General features: G+C 38.6%; 1 protein-coding gene across 1 annotated transcript; it reads left to right on the forward strand.

Moving 5' to 3' along the window:
* Positions 1-17,539: 17,539 nt before the first annotated feature.
* Positions 17,540-19,324, forward strand: LOC112199223. Its single transcript, XM_024340268.1, has 2 exons — positions 17,540-18,331; positions 18,686-19,324. Exons 1-2 carry the CDS (start codon positions 17,540-17,542, stop codon positions 19,322-19,324), a joined length of 1,431 nt encoding a protein of 476 aa, XP_024196036.1.
* Positions 19,325-19,596: the final 272 nt, after the last annotated feature.

The following is a 19,596-nucleotide window of genomic DNA, read 5'->3' on the forward strand; positions in this document are numbered from 1 at the left end:
ATCATCCCTTATCAGTCAAACAGTGTCTTGCTTTCATCTTCAATAAAGCAACTGATGCTGACATCTTTGTATAGTTTGTTCAGCCAAAGAACAAGGGAGTTTCAGCTTCTCTTACTAAATTTAAAATTTCTGCCTCTCCTACAATAATATACCATAAGGCTGAAGTATACACTTGTTTAACCCACTTTGGATCCTCATTGCTGCCATTTGGCTCTCTCTATGTTCCAAGAATAAAAAAATGACGTACTTTAGAACCTCAGAATGACAAATTCAAACCAAAAAGGAAGTCAGAAATAGCAAAGTCAAAAAGAAATTGGAATTTATCTGCATCCGTATCAGTATTTATCTGCTATAACAATTTCCAATTACATTGAAGGATGTCTTAAGAGATTCTTGGCACAGTACCTATTTTAATGCACACACACTAATAATGTTGTAACCAATGCAAAAGATAACCTATGAGATGAAGGTAAGGATTTTCGTAATTTTATTCTCTTTGCAATTATATACAAAATCTCATTTTCAACGTACTGTCACAGTTGTTTATGTTAGTATGTTACAAACAATGTTTGTCTGTGCAGGTTAACATGAAGTTTGTTAAACTTGGCATGCTCAAACGTGGATATTTGTTCTTCTGTTTTTAAGTACTGTATTTTAATCATTGCTATCTTTTTTCTTTGTGTTAACACAAGCAGTCTTAATTTTAGTCCTGAGTTTATTTGTCTCTTGACCAACTAGCTAAAAGTTTGCGATTATAAATTTGAATTACATACTTTTCCTTTACACCCCTAACAAAACTACATCTCTGGTCTTATTCATCATTCAAGAAGGAGACAAGAACAAAAATTGGGATTGGAGTCCAGATGGGGTGGCAAAAACCAGAACACCTCAGTCAAGAGATAACACCTCTAATCCAGCATACAAGAAATCAAGAAAACATATGCGAGTACACCTTAAAAAGATATTGTATATTTTACCTAATTTTCTTTTCTTATTGCACAACCCAGCTACAATAATTCCAAACTAATTGAAAGCACCTTGTTTCAATAACAGAGCAGGTATTGATACTCTCACAAGAAGATGAAGCACCAGCTAGCACAAAAGCATATGTCTGTCACTGTCCTTGATAAAGTATATTTTCTGATTTTCATAGTGCATGACTAGAGTCAATCACTCATGATAGCAGCATGCGTGTAATAGAAAGAGAAACATCCATAAGCCTGATAAAAGGGCAGGTACATGAACAACAGACGGTATATATGTGCACCCATAAACAGGGACAACTTAGTCGATTTTGTTTAATAAAACTATCATGGAAAGACAAAATACAAATGAAAATCATATCTCTTTCCTCTAATCACAATGATCCTCAAAATTTGATTACTTGACAATCATACAAATGAAACAAGGAGAAGTGAACGATCAAACCTTAGCTAGTGAGTGGGTAGTGAAAAAATACAAGAATCCGACAGAAACAGTTTAACATCAGAAAAACTTGTTATACTAGCTTGTGAGAGAATCCTTCAGATTTGAATAGAGACCATAAAAGGGAGTACTGACCAAGCTAAGAAAACCTCTTGTTTATAGTTGTTCATGACATGAGCTGGAGTCTGATAATGCATCTTGGCTTTTGTTAGTGGAGATCATTGGTAGCCGAATTACATGTGAAACTTCCATATTTGTAAAAAAAGATTAGTAAAGGGTAGGTTTCATCCTCAGGATCTGGAACTTTATTGAAATGATCAGGGGCTCATGCTTGAAAGTTCATATATATATATATTATAAATTGATGGTGTAACTTGTGCTAGGGAAAAGATGTTTAGCTTGCTAGCTAGGCTTTACACTACAAGATCAATACCAGAAATTAGGTCCTTGATAAGTGCAACCATGAAAATGCAAGGTCAAAATGATTAAAAAAACCGGTCCCTATTATCAGAGCAAAACCATTTCATCTTATTTAGGTAAACCCAACAAGAAACAGAGTGCCTGTACTTCAACACAACGAATGGGTTCTGTACTTCATAGTTCATACCATGAGTTCAGAACTGAACGGTGCTTATCCGTCCCAGAAAATGCCAATTGGATCCCGAGGATGCAATTCACAGTGCCTCCATGGGTTTTGCAGATGTTTTTCTTGATTGCACAGGGCAAACGAAAGTGGAGTTCCCTGAACATATGCACAGATTAATTAGATTTATAACTAACATTGTTACAACTAGCAATATAGGCCAGGAAATATTCAATTATATAATGAAATAAACAACATATCAAATTGACAATAACTAAATTTAATGGATCACCTATAAGAAAGGTAGGTCTGAGAGATAATTGAAAGATGAGAGGGAATTAGAGCGAGGAAGAATGCAGATTAAATCAATAATGGTTTTGTTAAAGGAAAAACACATTATGTGCCCTCGTCAAAGTAACTGACAGAGAGGGAATCAAGGAATTAGCGATTACCATCAATCAGCAGGAATTACGGATCAATCAGTATTTAATGTCATCATTGTAATTGATATTTTCGTTGTAATTCTCTCCCTATATAATGAGACTATGAAATGAAATGAAATAAGAAGACCAATTCTAATTCTATTTTACTTTTACACGTTATCAGCACGCTCAGAGCCAATAGCCAAGGAAAAAAAACTTAGTTTTCTAGTTTCTTTCTTCCTCCTGTCAAAAAAAAAAAAAAAAAATTACATTTCCGCCAGCAGCCTCCACCCTTGGTCCTCCCTCCGCGCACACAGCCAGCCCTATACAGACCGGCCTCACCTAGCCAATTGCTCTCAGTACCCAGCCAATTTTCTCTTTGCACCCATCTTCCTCTAGCGAACACCGGCAGACCATCTTCATCATCGATCAACCCGGCCTCAGAACCCAAACCTAGATCCTCCCCAGATCCTTCTTCGTCGGTTTGTGAATCACACTGCCCAGATCCTTCTTTGTCGCAGTACCCATCTAGGTCCTTCCCCAGACAGAACCCCATGACATCGTCCTCCACCCTGTTCTTCTCCCTCTCCAGTTCGTCTTCCTCCACCACGGCCCTCGTTAGGCCAACATCCGGCCCAACCTCGCTGCAGCAGACACCAGCGATCGCCGCCTGAGAAGGCCAGATCCCGCGCCGGACACCAGCGATCGCCCAAGACCTGAGTCAACTACCAATCTGCAAACCAGAAGAAGAACAGAGCAGAGAACCAGAAAACGCGAAGAAAAAGAGAGAGAGAGAGAGAGAGAGAGAGAGAGAGAGAGAGAGAGAGAGAGAGAGAGAGAGAGAGAGAGAGAGAGAGAGAGAGAGAGAGAGAGAAAAGAGAGGTGTTACCCGACCCAAAGAAAAGGACCCGGCCCAACAACAAACAACAAAAAAAAACAAAAAGAGAGAAAATGGAGTGACCTGGGCCAAAGTAAAGACACGGCCCAGAAAGGAAAAAAAGAAAGAAAAAAGCTGGCCAAGAAAAGAAAAGAAACAAAGGCATGGCCCACTGCTGAAAAGAGAGAGGAAGCGGACCAGTTTTTCTCAAGCCTGAAAACATTGCTATGCACGTCTGCATCAACACGCGCGTGCGATAGGATTGTTTTGTTTTCTTGAAATCAAGAATGAATCGAGGAGAACTTGAGTGCTTAGTTGATAGCGGGACTACCCACACCATATTAAGGAATAGGCAATTATTCATTGAATTAATGGCCTATAATTCCTCTGTGACTACGATGATTGGATCATCACAAGTAATAAAACGGCGAGGAATTGCCAAATTTTTGCTGCCTAATGGCACCATGTTTAATGTCACAGACGCTCTGTATGCACCAAGAGCTAATCGAACCTTGTTAAGTTTCAAAGATATTCGTGCCAACGGTTATCATATAGAAACCCACTGTGAGAATGGAACTGAATACCTTTATATTACCTCTAATGAATGTGAAAGGAAACGCATTTTAGAGAAACTAATGAGTCAATCTAGTGGACTGTACCTCACTACTATTCGGATAATTGAATCCTATGCTGTCATCAACAATGAAATGTGGGACACTGACTCATATAGACTTTGGCATGACCGCCTAGGGCACCCTGGTCGTGACATGATGATCCGTATTTTAAAGAACTCACACGGACATCCCTTCTTTCGAGTGAAAAATAAAATGGGACAAAAATCGGTCACACTACAAGATGTCAGTCCTAGTACTGCTCAAATGCAGCCATTGCCTTCTGATGTACTAGAAGCACTACCTCCCTCCCATTATGCCTCATTGACTATTTCAAAGGCACATACTCGTTTTGCAAAGCCTGCTTTTTAGCAAAAACAAGATCGAGACCTTCCTATGCTAAAGATACAAAACAAAACATTCCATTCTTACAAAGGATACAAGGAGATATATGTGGACCTATCCATCCAGAATGCGGACCATTCAAGTACTTTATGGTTCTGGTGGATGTTTCGACACGCTGGTCACATGTCGCTTTATTGTCCACAAGAAATGCTGCATTTGCAAAACTGCTAGCACAGATTATACTTTTAAGGGCTCACTACCCTGATCACCCTATCAAGTCTATAAGGCTTGATAATGCTGGAAAGTTTACATCAAAAGCATTTGATGAATATTGCATGTCTATTAGGATCGATGTAGAGCATCATGTACCCCATGTGCATACACAAAATGGTCTCGCAGAAGCTACCATCAAAAGGCTACAGATGGTGGCTAGGGCACTGGTTATGTGTACCAACCTACCTATATTTGCCTGGGGTTATGCAATATTGCACGCAGCTTTACTTATTTGTTTCAGACCCACTGTTGGCCAACCATTTTCTTCGTACCAGTTGGTAACTGGATATGAGCCTGACATTTCACACGTACGCATGTTGGTTGCATAGTATATGTGTCTATTGCGCCCCCACAGCGCACCAAAATGGGTTCTCAAAGACGATTAAGTATTTATGTATACGAATCTCTAACAATTATCCACTACTTGGAACCCTTGACAGGCGATCTCTTTACAGCTAGATTTGCGGATTGTCACTTTGATGAGACAGTCTTCCCGTCGTTAGGGGGAGATAGGAAAAATGATTTTTCAAGGGAACGACAGGAATCATGGTTCATCCCCACTCTGTCTCATTTTGATCCCCGCACTTCACAATGTGAAAGTGAAGTGAAAAGAATAATCGATCTTCAGAACGTAGCAGATTCGATGCCTGATGCGTTTACTGATATCGCAAAAGTGACAAGATTACGTATACCAGCTGCAAATGTGCCTGCAAGGTTAGAAGTCCCCAACAAGGGGCATGGTGCCGTAGATAGAGGCACTACAACCACACTTAGTGGAGGTGTGTTTGAGGTCGTGGCTCCCCAAAGGAAGAGGGGGAGGCCACTTGGTTCAATTGACACTCACCCAAGGAAGAAGAGGGCGAGTAAGGCACAAACCGATCCATTAATTAATCATCAATGTAGAGAATCCCTCTCATAAGATTGTCTCTGATTATAGTTATGTCCATGAATCAATACTAGAGGACGCTCCGATGTTTGAAATGATTCCAGAGAACAAAGAAATCTCAATGGATTATGAGAGTGCGTATGAGTTGATAGAAAGATCTTCCATACATGTTGACGATGTATTTGCATACACCGTTGCTCAAGAAATTATAGAGCACGAAGACATCGAAGCACGCTCTGTTGCAGAATGTTAACAAAGAGCAAATTGGCCTAAATGGAAAGAAGCAATCCATGCAGAATTAGATTCTCTGATAAAGAGATAGGTATTTGGTCCGGTAGTGCTAACCCCACCAAGTGTAAAGCCTATAGGACATAAATTGGTCTTTGTCAGAAAGCGTAATGAGAAGAATGAAGTCCTGAGATACAAGGCTCACCTTGTGGCGTAAGGTTTCTCACAACGCCCTGGAATTGACTACGAGGAGACATACTCTCCCGTAATGGATGTTATAACGTTCTGCTACTTAGTTAGCTTGGTAGTTTTCGAAGGACTGGAAATGCATCTTATGGATGTAGTTACTGCATATCTCTATGGGGATCTTGATTCATAGATAGATAGATAGATAGATAGATATATATATATATGTGAAAGTGTCTGATGGCCTTACATTACCCAAGTCAAGTGACTCTAAACCACGGAGTGCGTTTGCAATTAGGTTGAAACGCTCACTTTACAGATTGAAACAATTCGGGTGGATGTGGTATACCCATCTAAGTGACTATTATGATATGAACATAATAGGTACTCTTGATGAAATAAGAGAAACCGCGAGCTACTTAAAATCCGAATTTGAGATGAAGGATCTTAGGAAAACTCGATTTTGTCTAGGCCTTGAACTAGAACACCGAGTTTGTGGAATACTAATCCACCAGTCTGCGTATGTCCAAAAGATGCTCATGCAATTTAACATGGACAAAGCGCATCCTGCTAGCACTCCCATGATCGGTCAAAGTTTGGATGCAAAGAAAGATCCATTTCGTCCAAAAGAAGATGACGAAGAGGTGTTGGGAGCTGAAATTCCCTATCTAAGTGCAATAAGCGCATTATTGTACTTAGCCCAATGTACTTGACCAGACATTGCATTCTCAGTAAACTTGTTAACTAGATTTTGCTCAGCGCCAACGCAGCGTCACTGGAATGGTATCAAGAACATTTTTCGATACCTAAAAGGAACCATTGACTTGAGACTGTTCTTTCCCTACAGAGAGACAAGAGGGACCGCATATTGAACTGAAATCCTTGAAGGAAATGTTGATGGCGAAAGCGCCACTCACTACATGGAAACCCCAAATGATGTTTTGGTTGGTTTTGCTGATGCTGGGTACCTCTCTGACCCACATAAAGGTCGTTTCCAAACTGGTTATGTATTTACCATTGGGAACACGGCGATATCTTGGAGATCAACCAAGCAAGCCCTTGTGGTTACCTCCTCTAACCACTCAGAGATCATTGCTCTACATGAGGCGGTTCGTGAGTGTGTATGGTTAAGAGCTATCATTACACATATTCGAGGTACTAGTGGTTTGAGTTCTACCACTGAAGAGCCTACTTGCATTTATGAAGATAATGCAGCTTGCATCGAACAAATGAAGCTAGGATATATAAAGGGTGATAATACAAAACACATATCGCCAAAGTTTTTCTACAATCAGCAACAACAGGCCTTCCTCAAGATTCAAGTGAATCAAGTAAGGTCTGAGAAGAATGCGGCAGATTTGTTCACTAAATCATTGCCTAAGGCCATATTTGAGAAACATGTGAAAAACATAGGAATGCAAACTTTCCAAGCTCCCTTGATTAATGTAAGTATCAGGGGGAGGTGTAGACGTCAGGGGGAGTCTAACACACACATGTCATCCTCAAATATAAAAGGTGCGTTGTGCTCTTTTCCTTCGACTAGGGTGTATTTTTTGTCTCACAGGGTTTTTATTGTTACTTGGCAAGGTTTTTAGTGAGGCAACAACTCATGCACCATTGCGTCTTTGACTTGGCACAAGGGGGAGTGTTAAAGGAAAAACACATTATGTGCCTTCGTCAAAGTGACTGACAGAGAGGGAATCAAGGAATTAGCGATTACCATCAATCAGCAACAATTACGGATCAATTAGTATTTAATGTCATCATTGTAATTGATATTTCCATTGTAATTCTCTCCCTATATAATGGGACTATAAAATGAAATGAGAAAACCAATTCCAATTCTATTTTACTTTTACAAGTTTAGGCTTTCTCTGAATTTTTAGTTTATAGATAAAACGTATTGTAGGGTTTATCACTAAAAGAAAAAATTTGGCTGAGCTAGGCTTTATTTATTTTTGAGTGTGGTTACTGTCACCCTACGCTGTTGCGCATTTTTTAGCTAAGGTTGCCTTGCATTCAGGTCAGCAGTTGTGTTGGGATACTATTCCTCCCTTATTCGTTCAAGATGCTAAACTGATTGTAATCTTCTTCATCGATTAATACATTTGACACTTTATTTAAAAAAATTTGAGGTTCAATTTTTATTTTGGAGAGAAATAAATGTCACATAAATATTGCTGTATGTATTGTTCTAGTGTTTTGATTGCTTTCATTAATACAATAATAAATTCTATCCCAAAAAAAAAAAATTTACAAAGTTGATACTGTAGTTTTTTAGAGTAATAGTCAATCAATTATTTTTGAGAAAGTCAACCAATTATATAAATGAAAATAAGAAAGATTACAGCTTAAAGATGTAGAAACTACATTAAAATGAGAAACAACCAAATCAATACTAGATGTAACAAGGCATTGAAAAGAAAACCTAATAAGGATACTAATAAGGGATATTATAAAGCATTTGATGGAGCACCGAATAGAACCTGGGTTATGTAAAAAGTTACTAATGGTATGATCGACCATACTTCCACACAAAAATATAAGTCGAATAGAGGATAATCTTCCATCAATGTAACCAGTAGTATGATCGACATTGCCTATTTTACACAATAAAATACATCGATTGAATAGAGGTAACCTAAGTAGCCGAAAAATCAACTCCAACATGCAGCAAAAAAAGGCCCATAATAAGTTTCCTGGATCCCAAATAAAAGCTCCAAAAAATCAGGCCCAAACAAAGTACAAAGGCCCATGCCCACTTCCATTGGGCACCCAAAAATTCTCTGGACACCTAGATAGAAGTTGTGCTCAACCCTGACCACTTTCCTTTATCATTAAAACAATATCACCACTACACATCTTATATTAATTTTAAATAATTGAGTGGTGGTATGGGAAATTAAAAAAATAAAAAATTATATAAAAAGAGAAAAAAAATTAATTTTTCATATAGGAAAAAATCAGGAATGGTCACTGAGTTTCGACACGTTCGACACTTAACTCACTGTATTTTCAATAATATCACTTAACTCACTCAGTTTTGAACCCGACTTTCACATAACTCACTACCGTCACCTTGGTCGTTAAATTATTGATCATGTGCAATATAGTGAGGGATATTTTCATCCAATCAAGGTATTCCCGCCATTTTGCTAAAGTCCTCTATATAATTCATATTTCATGTAAAATGAATAGTTATCCCTTCAAATTTTTCCCCTCCTTCCCTCCATATTTTTCTCTCTTTCCCCTCAGTCTATAGATTCTCATATGCTTCTTCTTAAATCATATATGAAAAAATAAATAAATTAAAACTATAGATTCTCACATGTTTCTGCTTAGATCATAAAAATAAAATAAAAAAATCAATTTGACGTTGCACTATTAAAATGAACATGCATTTAAGCTGGCAAATTCAGTTTACTTTTGAAGCTATATCAAAATAAATAAAGTACATGCTAACAACCATGATTACAAAAACTAAATCATAATACTAGTTGTTGTTAAGATCAGCTTCATTGACAAAAGATAAACAAAACAATTCCAAAATAGAAGTTTAGTTCATGGCTTCCAAATTTTCTTGTTGGAACCCTCCATTGGTCCTTGCTGGCCTCTTCCGCTTGTGTTGGATCCTGTCACAGGTTTAGGCTTTTGTGCTACTGACTTGCTCTTCATTAAAATCCTTGTGTTAGGACATACGAATGTCTTGGAATTATGAGATGATCTGATAACAGTTTGCTGTGAACAAGACTGAGGTTGAATGTTAACTTGAGTCAGAGATAATGATGAGATCGCTGGTTGAGATAAAGCACTTGCAATATTTGAGGGTGTTGGAACCTGCAAAAGCCATTTGAGAATTCATTATGTCAACAGAATATAAGAGCAATTAGACCAACATTCTGAATAAATAGATATGCATTGAACTTCCAATGTTCTAGAAATAGCAGAGCCCCTGTACAGGAATATTAATGTAATTGCAATCTAAAAATCCATATTCAATAGAGCAAGATATCTTATCCAATCAAAGTAAAGCAAACTTACAAGTAAAAAAGAAATAAAGAAAGAATGCACATATGCTAACATTTATACTTTAAGCAAGCATGTCATGGTGAAAACAGAAAAATGGTTCCAGCAAGCATTTATACTAACATTTTCAGTTTGCTGCACATATCCAGAATGCATATCACTTTCAACTTGCACATCACTTTGAACTTTTTCGACTTGGACCTCAGTTTCACCATTTTCAGCTTGCTCCACATGCACACTTTGATCATCAGTTTGTGATGGTTGAACCTAAATTATTTGCTTCTTCCTCTCTCATGTTTCCTCACTTCTCTCCACCTGCTCTCGTTTTCTCCCGAGTTAGCTCCATCCCAAATCCCCTCCTTTCTTTCCTTTTTCTTTGTTCCCTTTTGCTTTATCCACCTCCTCCCTTTCTCACTTTGTCCTCTTCTTTCTTTGACACTTAAGCCATAAGGAAATAAAAATAATAAACAAAGAAATTGTAATAGTTCTCAAGCCATTATCCAAACATCCAAACCATTAGTACATATCCACAACATATATCAAACAAGAAAAGAAAATTAAGCAAAGATTTCAGATTGGAACAGAGTATTACTTTTCCAGTGAAGACAGAGACAGACAAAAGAACAAAGCAAAGACAAACAATTCTTAGTTTTACTAGTGCAGCAACAGTAATCGACCTCATCAAGGTGTTGACGACCTCGTCGACGGTGTAGAGAGGAACCTGTTAGCCAAATAGTCACCCTCAAGTAGAAGGGCCAAGTTATAGTGTAGGGATTATGAGTAGGGGATATCGTACCAAGGGATTGGAAATTCCACTCTAGCTAAGGAAAACCTAGAGGATGCTAGATGAATATGCAAATGTACAAGTCATAAACAAGAGCTCACAAGTGAACCAAAGTTCATGGTGAATATATGCAAGATGGTGTAGTGGTTTGATTTTCGGCTTTGAAAATGGTTTCGAATCAAATTAACACAAAATGAAACTTGAAATGTAAACTAGGCTATGTTAAACTAGATGTGATAAAATGGATGGAAGTTAGAGCTTTAGGTTGTTCACCATAGCCTCCCGGACATGCATTGATGTTCAAACTATAAGTAATGCAATCCCAAATCTCCAATTACCCTCTTAGCATCCGGATAAGACTACTAAGGCCTAAACTCCTTTTATTTTATCAATTTCCACCGGATAAGTGCGAAACTAACCACCCAAGAACAAGTTATATTACCGGATAAGTATCAATTCCTTGCTCCTAGATGCATAAAGATTTGAGTTTAGATAATCAAGCAAGCAAACCAATCCTAGATCTAGGTGATTTTAACTCAGTACCCTCACATACACACCTAGTGTGCTATCATGCTTTCAATGTCTAAAGTTAGCTATTTTCTAAACATTGTTCATGTAATGACAAATGCAAAGTATTCAAATTAGTTAGATTCAAATATAAGCATTCACTTCTTGAATTAGCATGTGAAGATGATCATGGAAAATGCATCAAATAAGACTCAAACATCAATTCATTACAAGTTTGGTTAGGGCTTTCAACCCTAGCCCCAACAAACTAACTACTCACTCATAATCAAATACATAAGCTTCAACATGTTTATGAACATCAAACTAAAAAGTAGGGATAGAGAAGGGACTAGTGATAATCAAGTTGAGGATGGTGTAGATGAACTCATGAAGGCATTGACATGGTGAAAATGGTGATGGTGATGATGATTCCTCAAGTGATGCTAGACTCCTCTTCTTTTTCTTCAAAGGTTGATGATGGAATATGAGATGTAGAGATGATCAAGTGGTGAAATGGTGGAGTAGTGAAGCTTTTTGTGTATGAAATGGAATGGGTAGGTGGAAAGATGATGAAGGTTGTGGTGGTGGTAATGGAGGTTTTATGAAGGAGATGAAGAGAGAAAAGAAGATGTTATGGATCAAGGAATGTATTTGAGAGTGAGAGGAGAAGGTGTTTATATAGGGAAGAAAAAGAAGGAAGTAATGATGAATAAAAACAAAGCATGAAGGTGGAGTATGGGAGTGTTGATGATTTATTAAAGAGATTGGAGCAGAAAAATATATCCAAGGAAAAAGAGAAAAACATCTAGCTTTCTTTATGTGGGTGGGAAACATGAACATGATGAATGTTGAGCTGGTTTTAGGTTACTTTCTGTCCCTTTATTCCTTCAATTAATTCTCCACCAAGACTTCAGAATGGGTCTCAGATTTCTTCATATCAAATGTGCCTCTATGAGTGTAAATCATCCTGGTAAAATTTCAGAGTTAAATTCACTTTGGTTGGCCCGTAAATGCTTCTGAAATAAGTACAGGTCAGGTTTTCCCGTTTTCATCTTTCAGAACATTGGACTGACTGTTTGAAGGCTTTCCACTCAAAACTATCTCTGGCACTCTTCATAAGAAATGATCCTTGGGATGTCTAGAATGAAACTGAAAAGTTTCAACTCATTCGGATTTTGTTTGTTTAAGCGGCTACCCCTCCTTTCTTGTCTAGCTCACTTTCTCCTAGCCGGAGTAAGAAAATGTGCTAAGGTTGACTTTTTAGTGCATTTTCATTCTTCTCCATCATTTCCTAGCATGATAAGGAAAACATAATAAATAAATATAAATAAACACAAAGGTTAAGCAAAAGTACAAGATTAGGGAAATAATGAAATTGGATTAGTCAACATTAAATTTGGACTTTAGAACAAGTAATTTCCATGTTTTAGGAGACAAAAATGTATATGAATTATGATCCAACAGAACCCCTAAACCCCAATCCCAAATTTTATCCTCATCCCAATTTCAATCATTTTAAAACCCTAACTCAGGAGGATTCACATACCATGCCTTGTTGGTGGCTCTCCATCCGGTCTGAAATATCTCCACATTTTTGGTGCATTTGACATCGTTGCTCGATCGATCAAAATTTTCAGTTTGTCTTCTCTTCCTCTTCCTCTCACCCTCACTCTCACTCTCTTCTTTCTCTAGTTCTTCCCCTTTTCGTTGTGATTGTGATTTGAGAAAGTCGAGCTCTAACTCAAAGGCAAAGATTTGTTCACAGCGAATTTGACAAAAAATAACCCTTTCAGTTCAAATATTTAACGGCATAATAGACGTCGTTAGACGATAGTGAGTTATGTGAAAGTTGGGTTCAAAACTGAGTGAGTTAAGTGATATTGTTGAAAATACAGTGAGTTAAGTGTCGAACGTATCAAAACTCAGTGATCATTCCTGATTTTATTTATATATGTAGTAACCAGTACCCATGATTCAGATAATCCCCACTTCTTTTTTTTTTCTCAAATAACTACCACTTTTTTCAATATAAAAATGTCACACATGCAGAGCTTGTGATTAGAAGACTAGTTTAGAATTAATATAAGATCTAAGAGTTTTATTGTCTTTTTACACTCACTTTAGCTAACAAAGCCTAAATAGGAAATATTGTGTGATGGCCACAACTCGAACAGAGCTCCAAAAAAATATGGATTCTCTTGGTCTAGGGTTTGAGAATTTTTGCTCGTCTGGCGGCTGACTTGAAGCATATACTCTCGCAAGCGTAGGAATCATGTCAAGATAGGGAAGTATTAATTAAGCCCAAAGTTTATCGTACCACGGGGATTAGTGGCTAACCCACAATCCTTGGGTAGTCGGAGCTAAAGTCACGAAGCAAATAAAGGAGAATAAAAATAAATAAAAAGTCTAATCTAAGGCACCAAGCCTTAGCAATGCTCGGCTTTGATTTTCACCAAAGCCTAATCCAAACTAAGAGTCTAGTTGTGTATATGCACAAATGAGTGGAAGAGTTCAATATTTGGGAGTTGATTTCAACTTAACAAAAAGATAATGAATGTAAAGCAATAAAAATAAAAATGAAATGTAAACAATAAAAATGAGAATGTCAGGTGCTAGGGAGGTTCCTTCAGCAAATCTCATGTGTCGGAAGCTAATCTAATGTAGATGGTATTCCTACTCCGGTTCAAGGGTTGTAGGAACTCACTTGGCATGAATTAGAGGCAGTTCAGGATCACTAACTCACATCAAGAAGCCTAGAGATTGAGGAATTAGACTACTAAGCGACCCGCCCTTGAATACGAAATTGAAGGTTTCTAGCTTAGGAATTAGAGGAGGTCAAGCCTCTAACTCCATCCTAGACGTACATGCTCAAAATACACACCCTAGAGTTGACTAGGCTCCTAGACATGCATTTCAACCCAACAATAGTTGATATAAGCATTCATCATATGAAAATTGCATCATTACATTAAATTAAACATCTTTTACACAAAATTTGGGTTAGGGCACACAACCCTAACCCCCAACAAGAAAATTACTCACAACCCATAATTATAGAATCAAAACTACAAATTTCAAATAGAAAAGAAAAGAGAAGTGTAGGAGAAAACAAGAATAGTTACAAATAGCTAAAAAGCTAGCATGACTAGTCTTGAATTACAATTCCCACAATTATCCAAGTCTTGAATCTTGTAGAGGTAGAAGATTTTGATGAATCCTTGAATCTTTGAGTGAGTAATCCTTCAATTCCCTAAACTAAAACTAAAATAATATGGAAAATGGAAGAGAAAAGTGGTAAGAGAGTAGCCCAAAGGCTGCCCCCCATTTTGGTGGTGTGGCGGTGCTGTAGGGTTCTCTCCGGTCTCCCTGATGCTTCAATACAATTATATATATATATATATATATATATATAGGATTTTTCTCAGGTGCGGACGTCCGTACCGAAATTTCGGTTTTCACCCACTTTCCAATCACATATTTTGATCTTAACTGTTCAGTTTTTAAGTCCTAATGTATAGATCATCTCTATAAAATTTCAGCCAATTTGGTGATCGTTAAGACATCCAAAACTGCAATTTACACGAACGAACCGAATATGTCGAACAGGAACCGTTCGTATACATTGTTGTAATTTGCAGTTTTGGATGCCTTAACGATCACCAAATTGGCTGAAATTTTGCAGAGGTGATCTATACATTAGGACCTAAAAACTCAACGGTTAAGATGTGAAAATGTGATCCGAAAGTGGGGGAAAAAGGGAAATCCGTACCGTCCGCATGGTACGGACGTCATATATATATATATATATATATATATATAGAGAGAGAGAGAGAGGGGCCTCGCTCTGAAATTAAAGTGCGAGGTTAGAGTTTAGGGTCACTTTTTGTTTCATATCCACATTTCGACCGTTCAGTCTGTAGGTACTAATGTATAGATCATCTATGCAAAATTTCAACCAAATTATTGATCTTTAAGGTATCTAACTCGCTTAAACCAATGGACGAACTGAATATGTCCAACCTGAACCATACTAGGTTTAAGGCAGTTATCAATGCCTTAACGACCATCAATTTGACTGAAATTTTGCAGAGATGATCTATACATAAGTACCTAAAAACTGAACGGTTGAAATGTGAATATGTGACCGAAAAGTGACCCTAAACTCTAATATCGCACTTTAATTTCAGAGCGAGGCTTCGTTCTGGATAGGATATGTGTATATATGTGTATATATATATATATATATATATATATATATATATATATATATATGTGGGCTGCTGTGTGGTGTGTGTTAGGGAAGATAAAAGGTGAGCACGTGTATGGTGTGGATTGGCAAAGAAGGAAGACTAAATGAAATGGTGAATGGTGAGATGTGGCTGGTTCGTGTAAAGAAGAATGGAGGGGCTCATGGCTGGTGCACACGTGTGGAAAAAGGCTTGCCGCATGTATATGACGTGCATGACTAATTGACTACAACATAACTTGATTACTTAAGTAATTAATCAATTGATTAATTAACTTAATCAATTAAGATCCATTATTTATTTATTTTTATTATTTATTTTTTTTTCTCTTCAGTTCTTTTCTCTTCTTCTTGCAATTCCGCACGATTGATGGCATTGACCATGGTTGACTCACATTGACTATTTCATCCTTTTGTCAGAAACTCCAATTTGCTCCAATTTTCCACAATTTTCTCTTGATTTATGTAATTCTGCTTATTTCCTACACAATAAATAAAAGTGAATTAATTACATATAATTGACATGAGGATTAACTTATTTCTAGTGTTTTAGACACAATTACATGCATATAAATGCGTGTAATCAGGGGCGCTCGGGATCGGTCTGGGTTTGCCTCGTCGCTAATGGGTCCCTGTCAAACAGGTGTTTGAACACTATGTTGCTCGGCATGTTCTAGAGAGAGGTTTTTGGCTTAAGGTGCAGATGGGTGGTGAGCATCAGTCGACGACTCTATGCGTGGTGGTTGTGTTGTGCAGGGATGGCCGGTTTCAGCGTGGGTTCTGCAAATCTGGCGGGGGCGGGGGTCTGATGGACTGAGCAGCGGCGAAGTTTCTAGATGATCCAGCAGCGGCTTGGTGGTTGGAAAGTTGCGCTGCGACGTAGGCCAGGTGACGTATGCTGGGTTCTAGCCGGCTATGTTTTGGTGGGGTGTGGGTCAACACGGCTTGGTGGGGGTGGGTCGGTATGGCAGAATGCTGTGGAGGCACTACATGGACACTGCACACGATGAAGATGGAGTTCGGGCTTGCTCCAGCAATCCTGCTGGGCCTTGAGTTGGGCTTCTACTCTTTGAGCTGCTGGGCTTTGGCCCTTGGCCCAACCCTTTGTTTTTAGATTTTTTGTCTAATTACAATAATTTTCCTTGTATTAGGAACCTAGACCTCTAGTGCCTCCGGCCTATTATCAATGGAGGATCCCCGCTGTCTCTACATATTTGAATGTATAATGAGTAGGTCTATTTCTATGTACCACTATGGGTACTACCATTATCTTCTTGTTTGTCTATAAATGATAGCAGAAGGGTATGTAACGACTTATTCTAGCTTGTGATGAATATATTATTTCGCCCCAGGGGCTTGATTCATAGGGTTGTAAATAGGTTCGATACAGCTAGTGTTCGACTCGTATTCGGCTCGGTTTTAACTTGTTTGGCTCGTGTTCGTAAGATAAATGAGCAAAGGTTGAGCTCAATAATAAGCTAGACAAAATAACGATCCGAGCTTAAACAATAATATATTCAACTCGTCTAGCTCGTGAGTAGCTTGAGTTTTAACAAACTCAACATGTATTAAAACTTGACTCATGAAAAATTTATAATATAAATAAAAATATAATTTTTCTAATCTCAAATCTTTAATTCTTTTTATTATCTTCCTTTTCAATTGGAATAGAATCTGAGCATTTAAGTAAAATATATTACAATAAAGTCAAAACGGATTTGTGTGATGGTTAGACATCAAATTTGGAACATAGTTATGGGTAAAGAGGATCGAGATTAAACTAAATAGCCATATTCTTCACTAAGATTCAACATCCCGTTCCAAGGTCCTATTCAAGTTTCAACCAAAATTGGTCGTTGCTTGAAAATCACTAGAGTTCTTTTGGATTGCAACTGCTTGAAGATGGTGAGATGAAAAGATTAAAAATATGAGGATAAATTTGGAAGTTTAAATGAAAATTTTTGAGAAGAGGTTCAAATGCTATTATTGAAGGTATAAATAGAAGCTCCCTTGCGTTAAATATAATACAGATAGAAAAAAAAAAGTGAAACTTTTGAACCTAGGCCGCCTTTGGTTTAGGGTTTCTGCATCGCCGTCACTAGGCTGCAGGGGGAGGATGTTTCCGGCGTCTTCTTTGGAGATGAATATCCTGATTTGGAATTGTCAGGGGATTGTGAATCGTAAGACTAGACATGCACTTAAGCTTCTCATCCAAAAACATCAGGTTCACGCTGTGTTTTTGAGCGAAACCCATTGCACCAAAGAACAGCACAAATCTTTGCCTCGTTCTGTGGGCCTTCAAAACATCATCCACTTTGATCGAGTCGATCGGGCGAGCGGCCTAGCTTTTCTGTATGATGATTCGATCTCTGTGAATGTGAGAGATGTTAACTACTTCTATATAGATGTGGATGTGAAGGACTCGTCGGAGGTGCAGTGGCGCTTCACTGGTTTTTATGGACATCCGGAGACAGAACAAAGACATATTTCCTGGGATTTGCTGCGCTCTCTGGCTGGTAATGCGTCGATCAAATGGGTTGTAGCCGGGGATTTCAATGAGATCCTCGACCTGGGGGAGAAATCTGGGGGGAGGCTACGGAGTCTGAATCAGATGAATGCCTTTCGTCAAGCTTTACTGGATTGTAATATGGAGGATATGGGTGCAGCTGGAGGGAGTTTTACTTGGAGTGATTCCAACACCAAGGAGAGATTGGATCGGGGTGTGTGCTCCCCGGGTTGGTGGGCGGAGTTCGGTTTCTCGAGGATCATCAATCTTCCCCTTAGTAGATCGGATCATGTTCCTTTGTTACTGGAGGTGCACAAGGAACATGTTGTGAACTATCGGGGGCGTCGCCGTTTTAGGTTTGAAGAGATGTGGTGCTCCCATGAATCTTTTTCTCAAGTTGTGGATGCAGCGTGGGCAGGCCAACAAGTTGGTAGCCCTACGGTGTAGTTTTGCAGGAAAATAAAAGATACAGGTGGTCATCTCCTGGCCTGGGATCGTGGTACGTTCAGAGGTCGAAGAGAGGAACTCGAATCCGTTCGTTTGCAGCTGGATGTCTTGTTACAGAAGCCCTTTGACCCGACGGACCAACCTACGAAAACCCAACTTTCCCAGAGGCTGAATGAATTGCTGTCTGCTGATGAGACATACTGGGGCCAATGGTCGAGGGCTCTATGGCTTAAGGAGGGTGACCAGAACTCCAAGTTCTTCCATCGACGTGCCTCTAACCGAAAAAAGAAGAATAAGATCAAAGGGTTGACAGATAGTAACGGTGTATGGTAGGATTTCCCAAAGGGTATCGAGGATGTAGTTGTCAACTATTTTCAGCAAATTTTTGCAAGCCAAGAGTCCAATCTCGAGGCTCAGGATGTTGTTTTGCAGTCCATTGATGTTAGGGTTACGACGGAGATGAATGACTCACTTTTGGCTCCCTACACCGTCGAGGAGATCAAGGAGGCCTTATTCCAAATGCACCCGTACAAAGCTCCTAGACCAGATGGAATGTCACCTTTCTTCTTCCAAAAATATTGGGACTTAGTGGGCTCTGAGGTTTGTCATGCTGTGATTTCTTTGCTAACTACTAAAGACATGCCGCAGGGTTTAAATTTCACCCATGTGGTCTTAATCCCAAAAGTAAAGGAGGTTCAGACTATGTCGCAGTTGCAACCCATTGCCTTGTGCAATGTAGTTTACAAGATCGCTTCAAAAGTTTTGGCTAATAGGCTCAAAGCTTTCTTGCCGAGGATTATATCACAACAGCAGAGTGCCTTCGTCCCTGACCGGTTAATCTCTGACAATACTCTTGTAGCCTCCGAACTTGCACATTATATGCATCGTCTATGTCGGGGTCAAGAAGGTTTCCTTGCACTCAAGTTGGACATAAGCAAAGCATATGACAGGTTGGAATGGAGTTTTCTGTAGAAGGTTATGTTGAAGATGGGGTTTGCTCCTCAATGGGTCGATCTAATTATGTTCTGTCTATCTACTGTCCGGTATTCTTTCCTCATCAATGGGATTCCGAAAGGCTTTGTTACCCCTCATAGAGGATTACGTCAAGGTGATCCAATCAGTCCTTATTTATTTTTGTTATGTGCTGAAGGGCTATCTGCCCTTATTTCCCAATCTGTGGCTTCTGGACAGTGGCAAGGTTTACGTATCTATGATGGTGCCCCAATTATTAGTCACTTACTTTT

Source organism: Rosa chinensis, chromosome 4 (assembly GCF_002994745.2).
Source record: "Rosa chinensis cultivar Old Blush chromosome 4, RchiOBHm-V2, whole genome shotgun sequence".
NCBI classification, from domain to species: Eukaryota; Viridiplantae; Streptophyta; class Magnoliopsida; order Rosales; family Rosaceae; genus Rosa; species Rosa chinensis.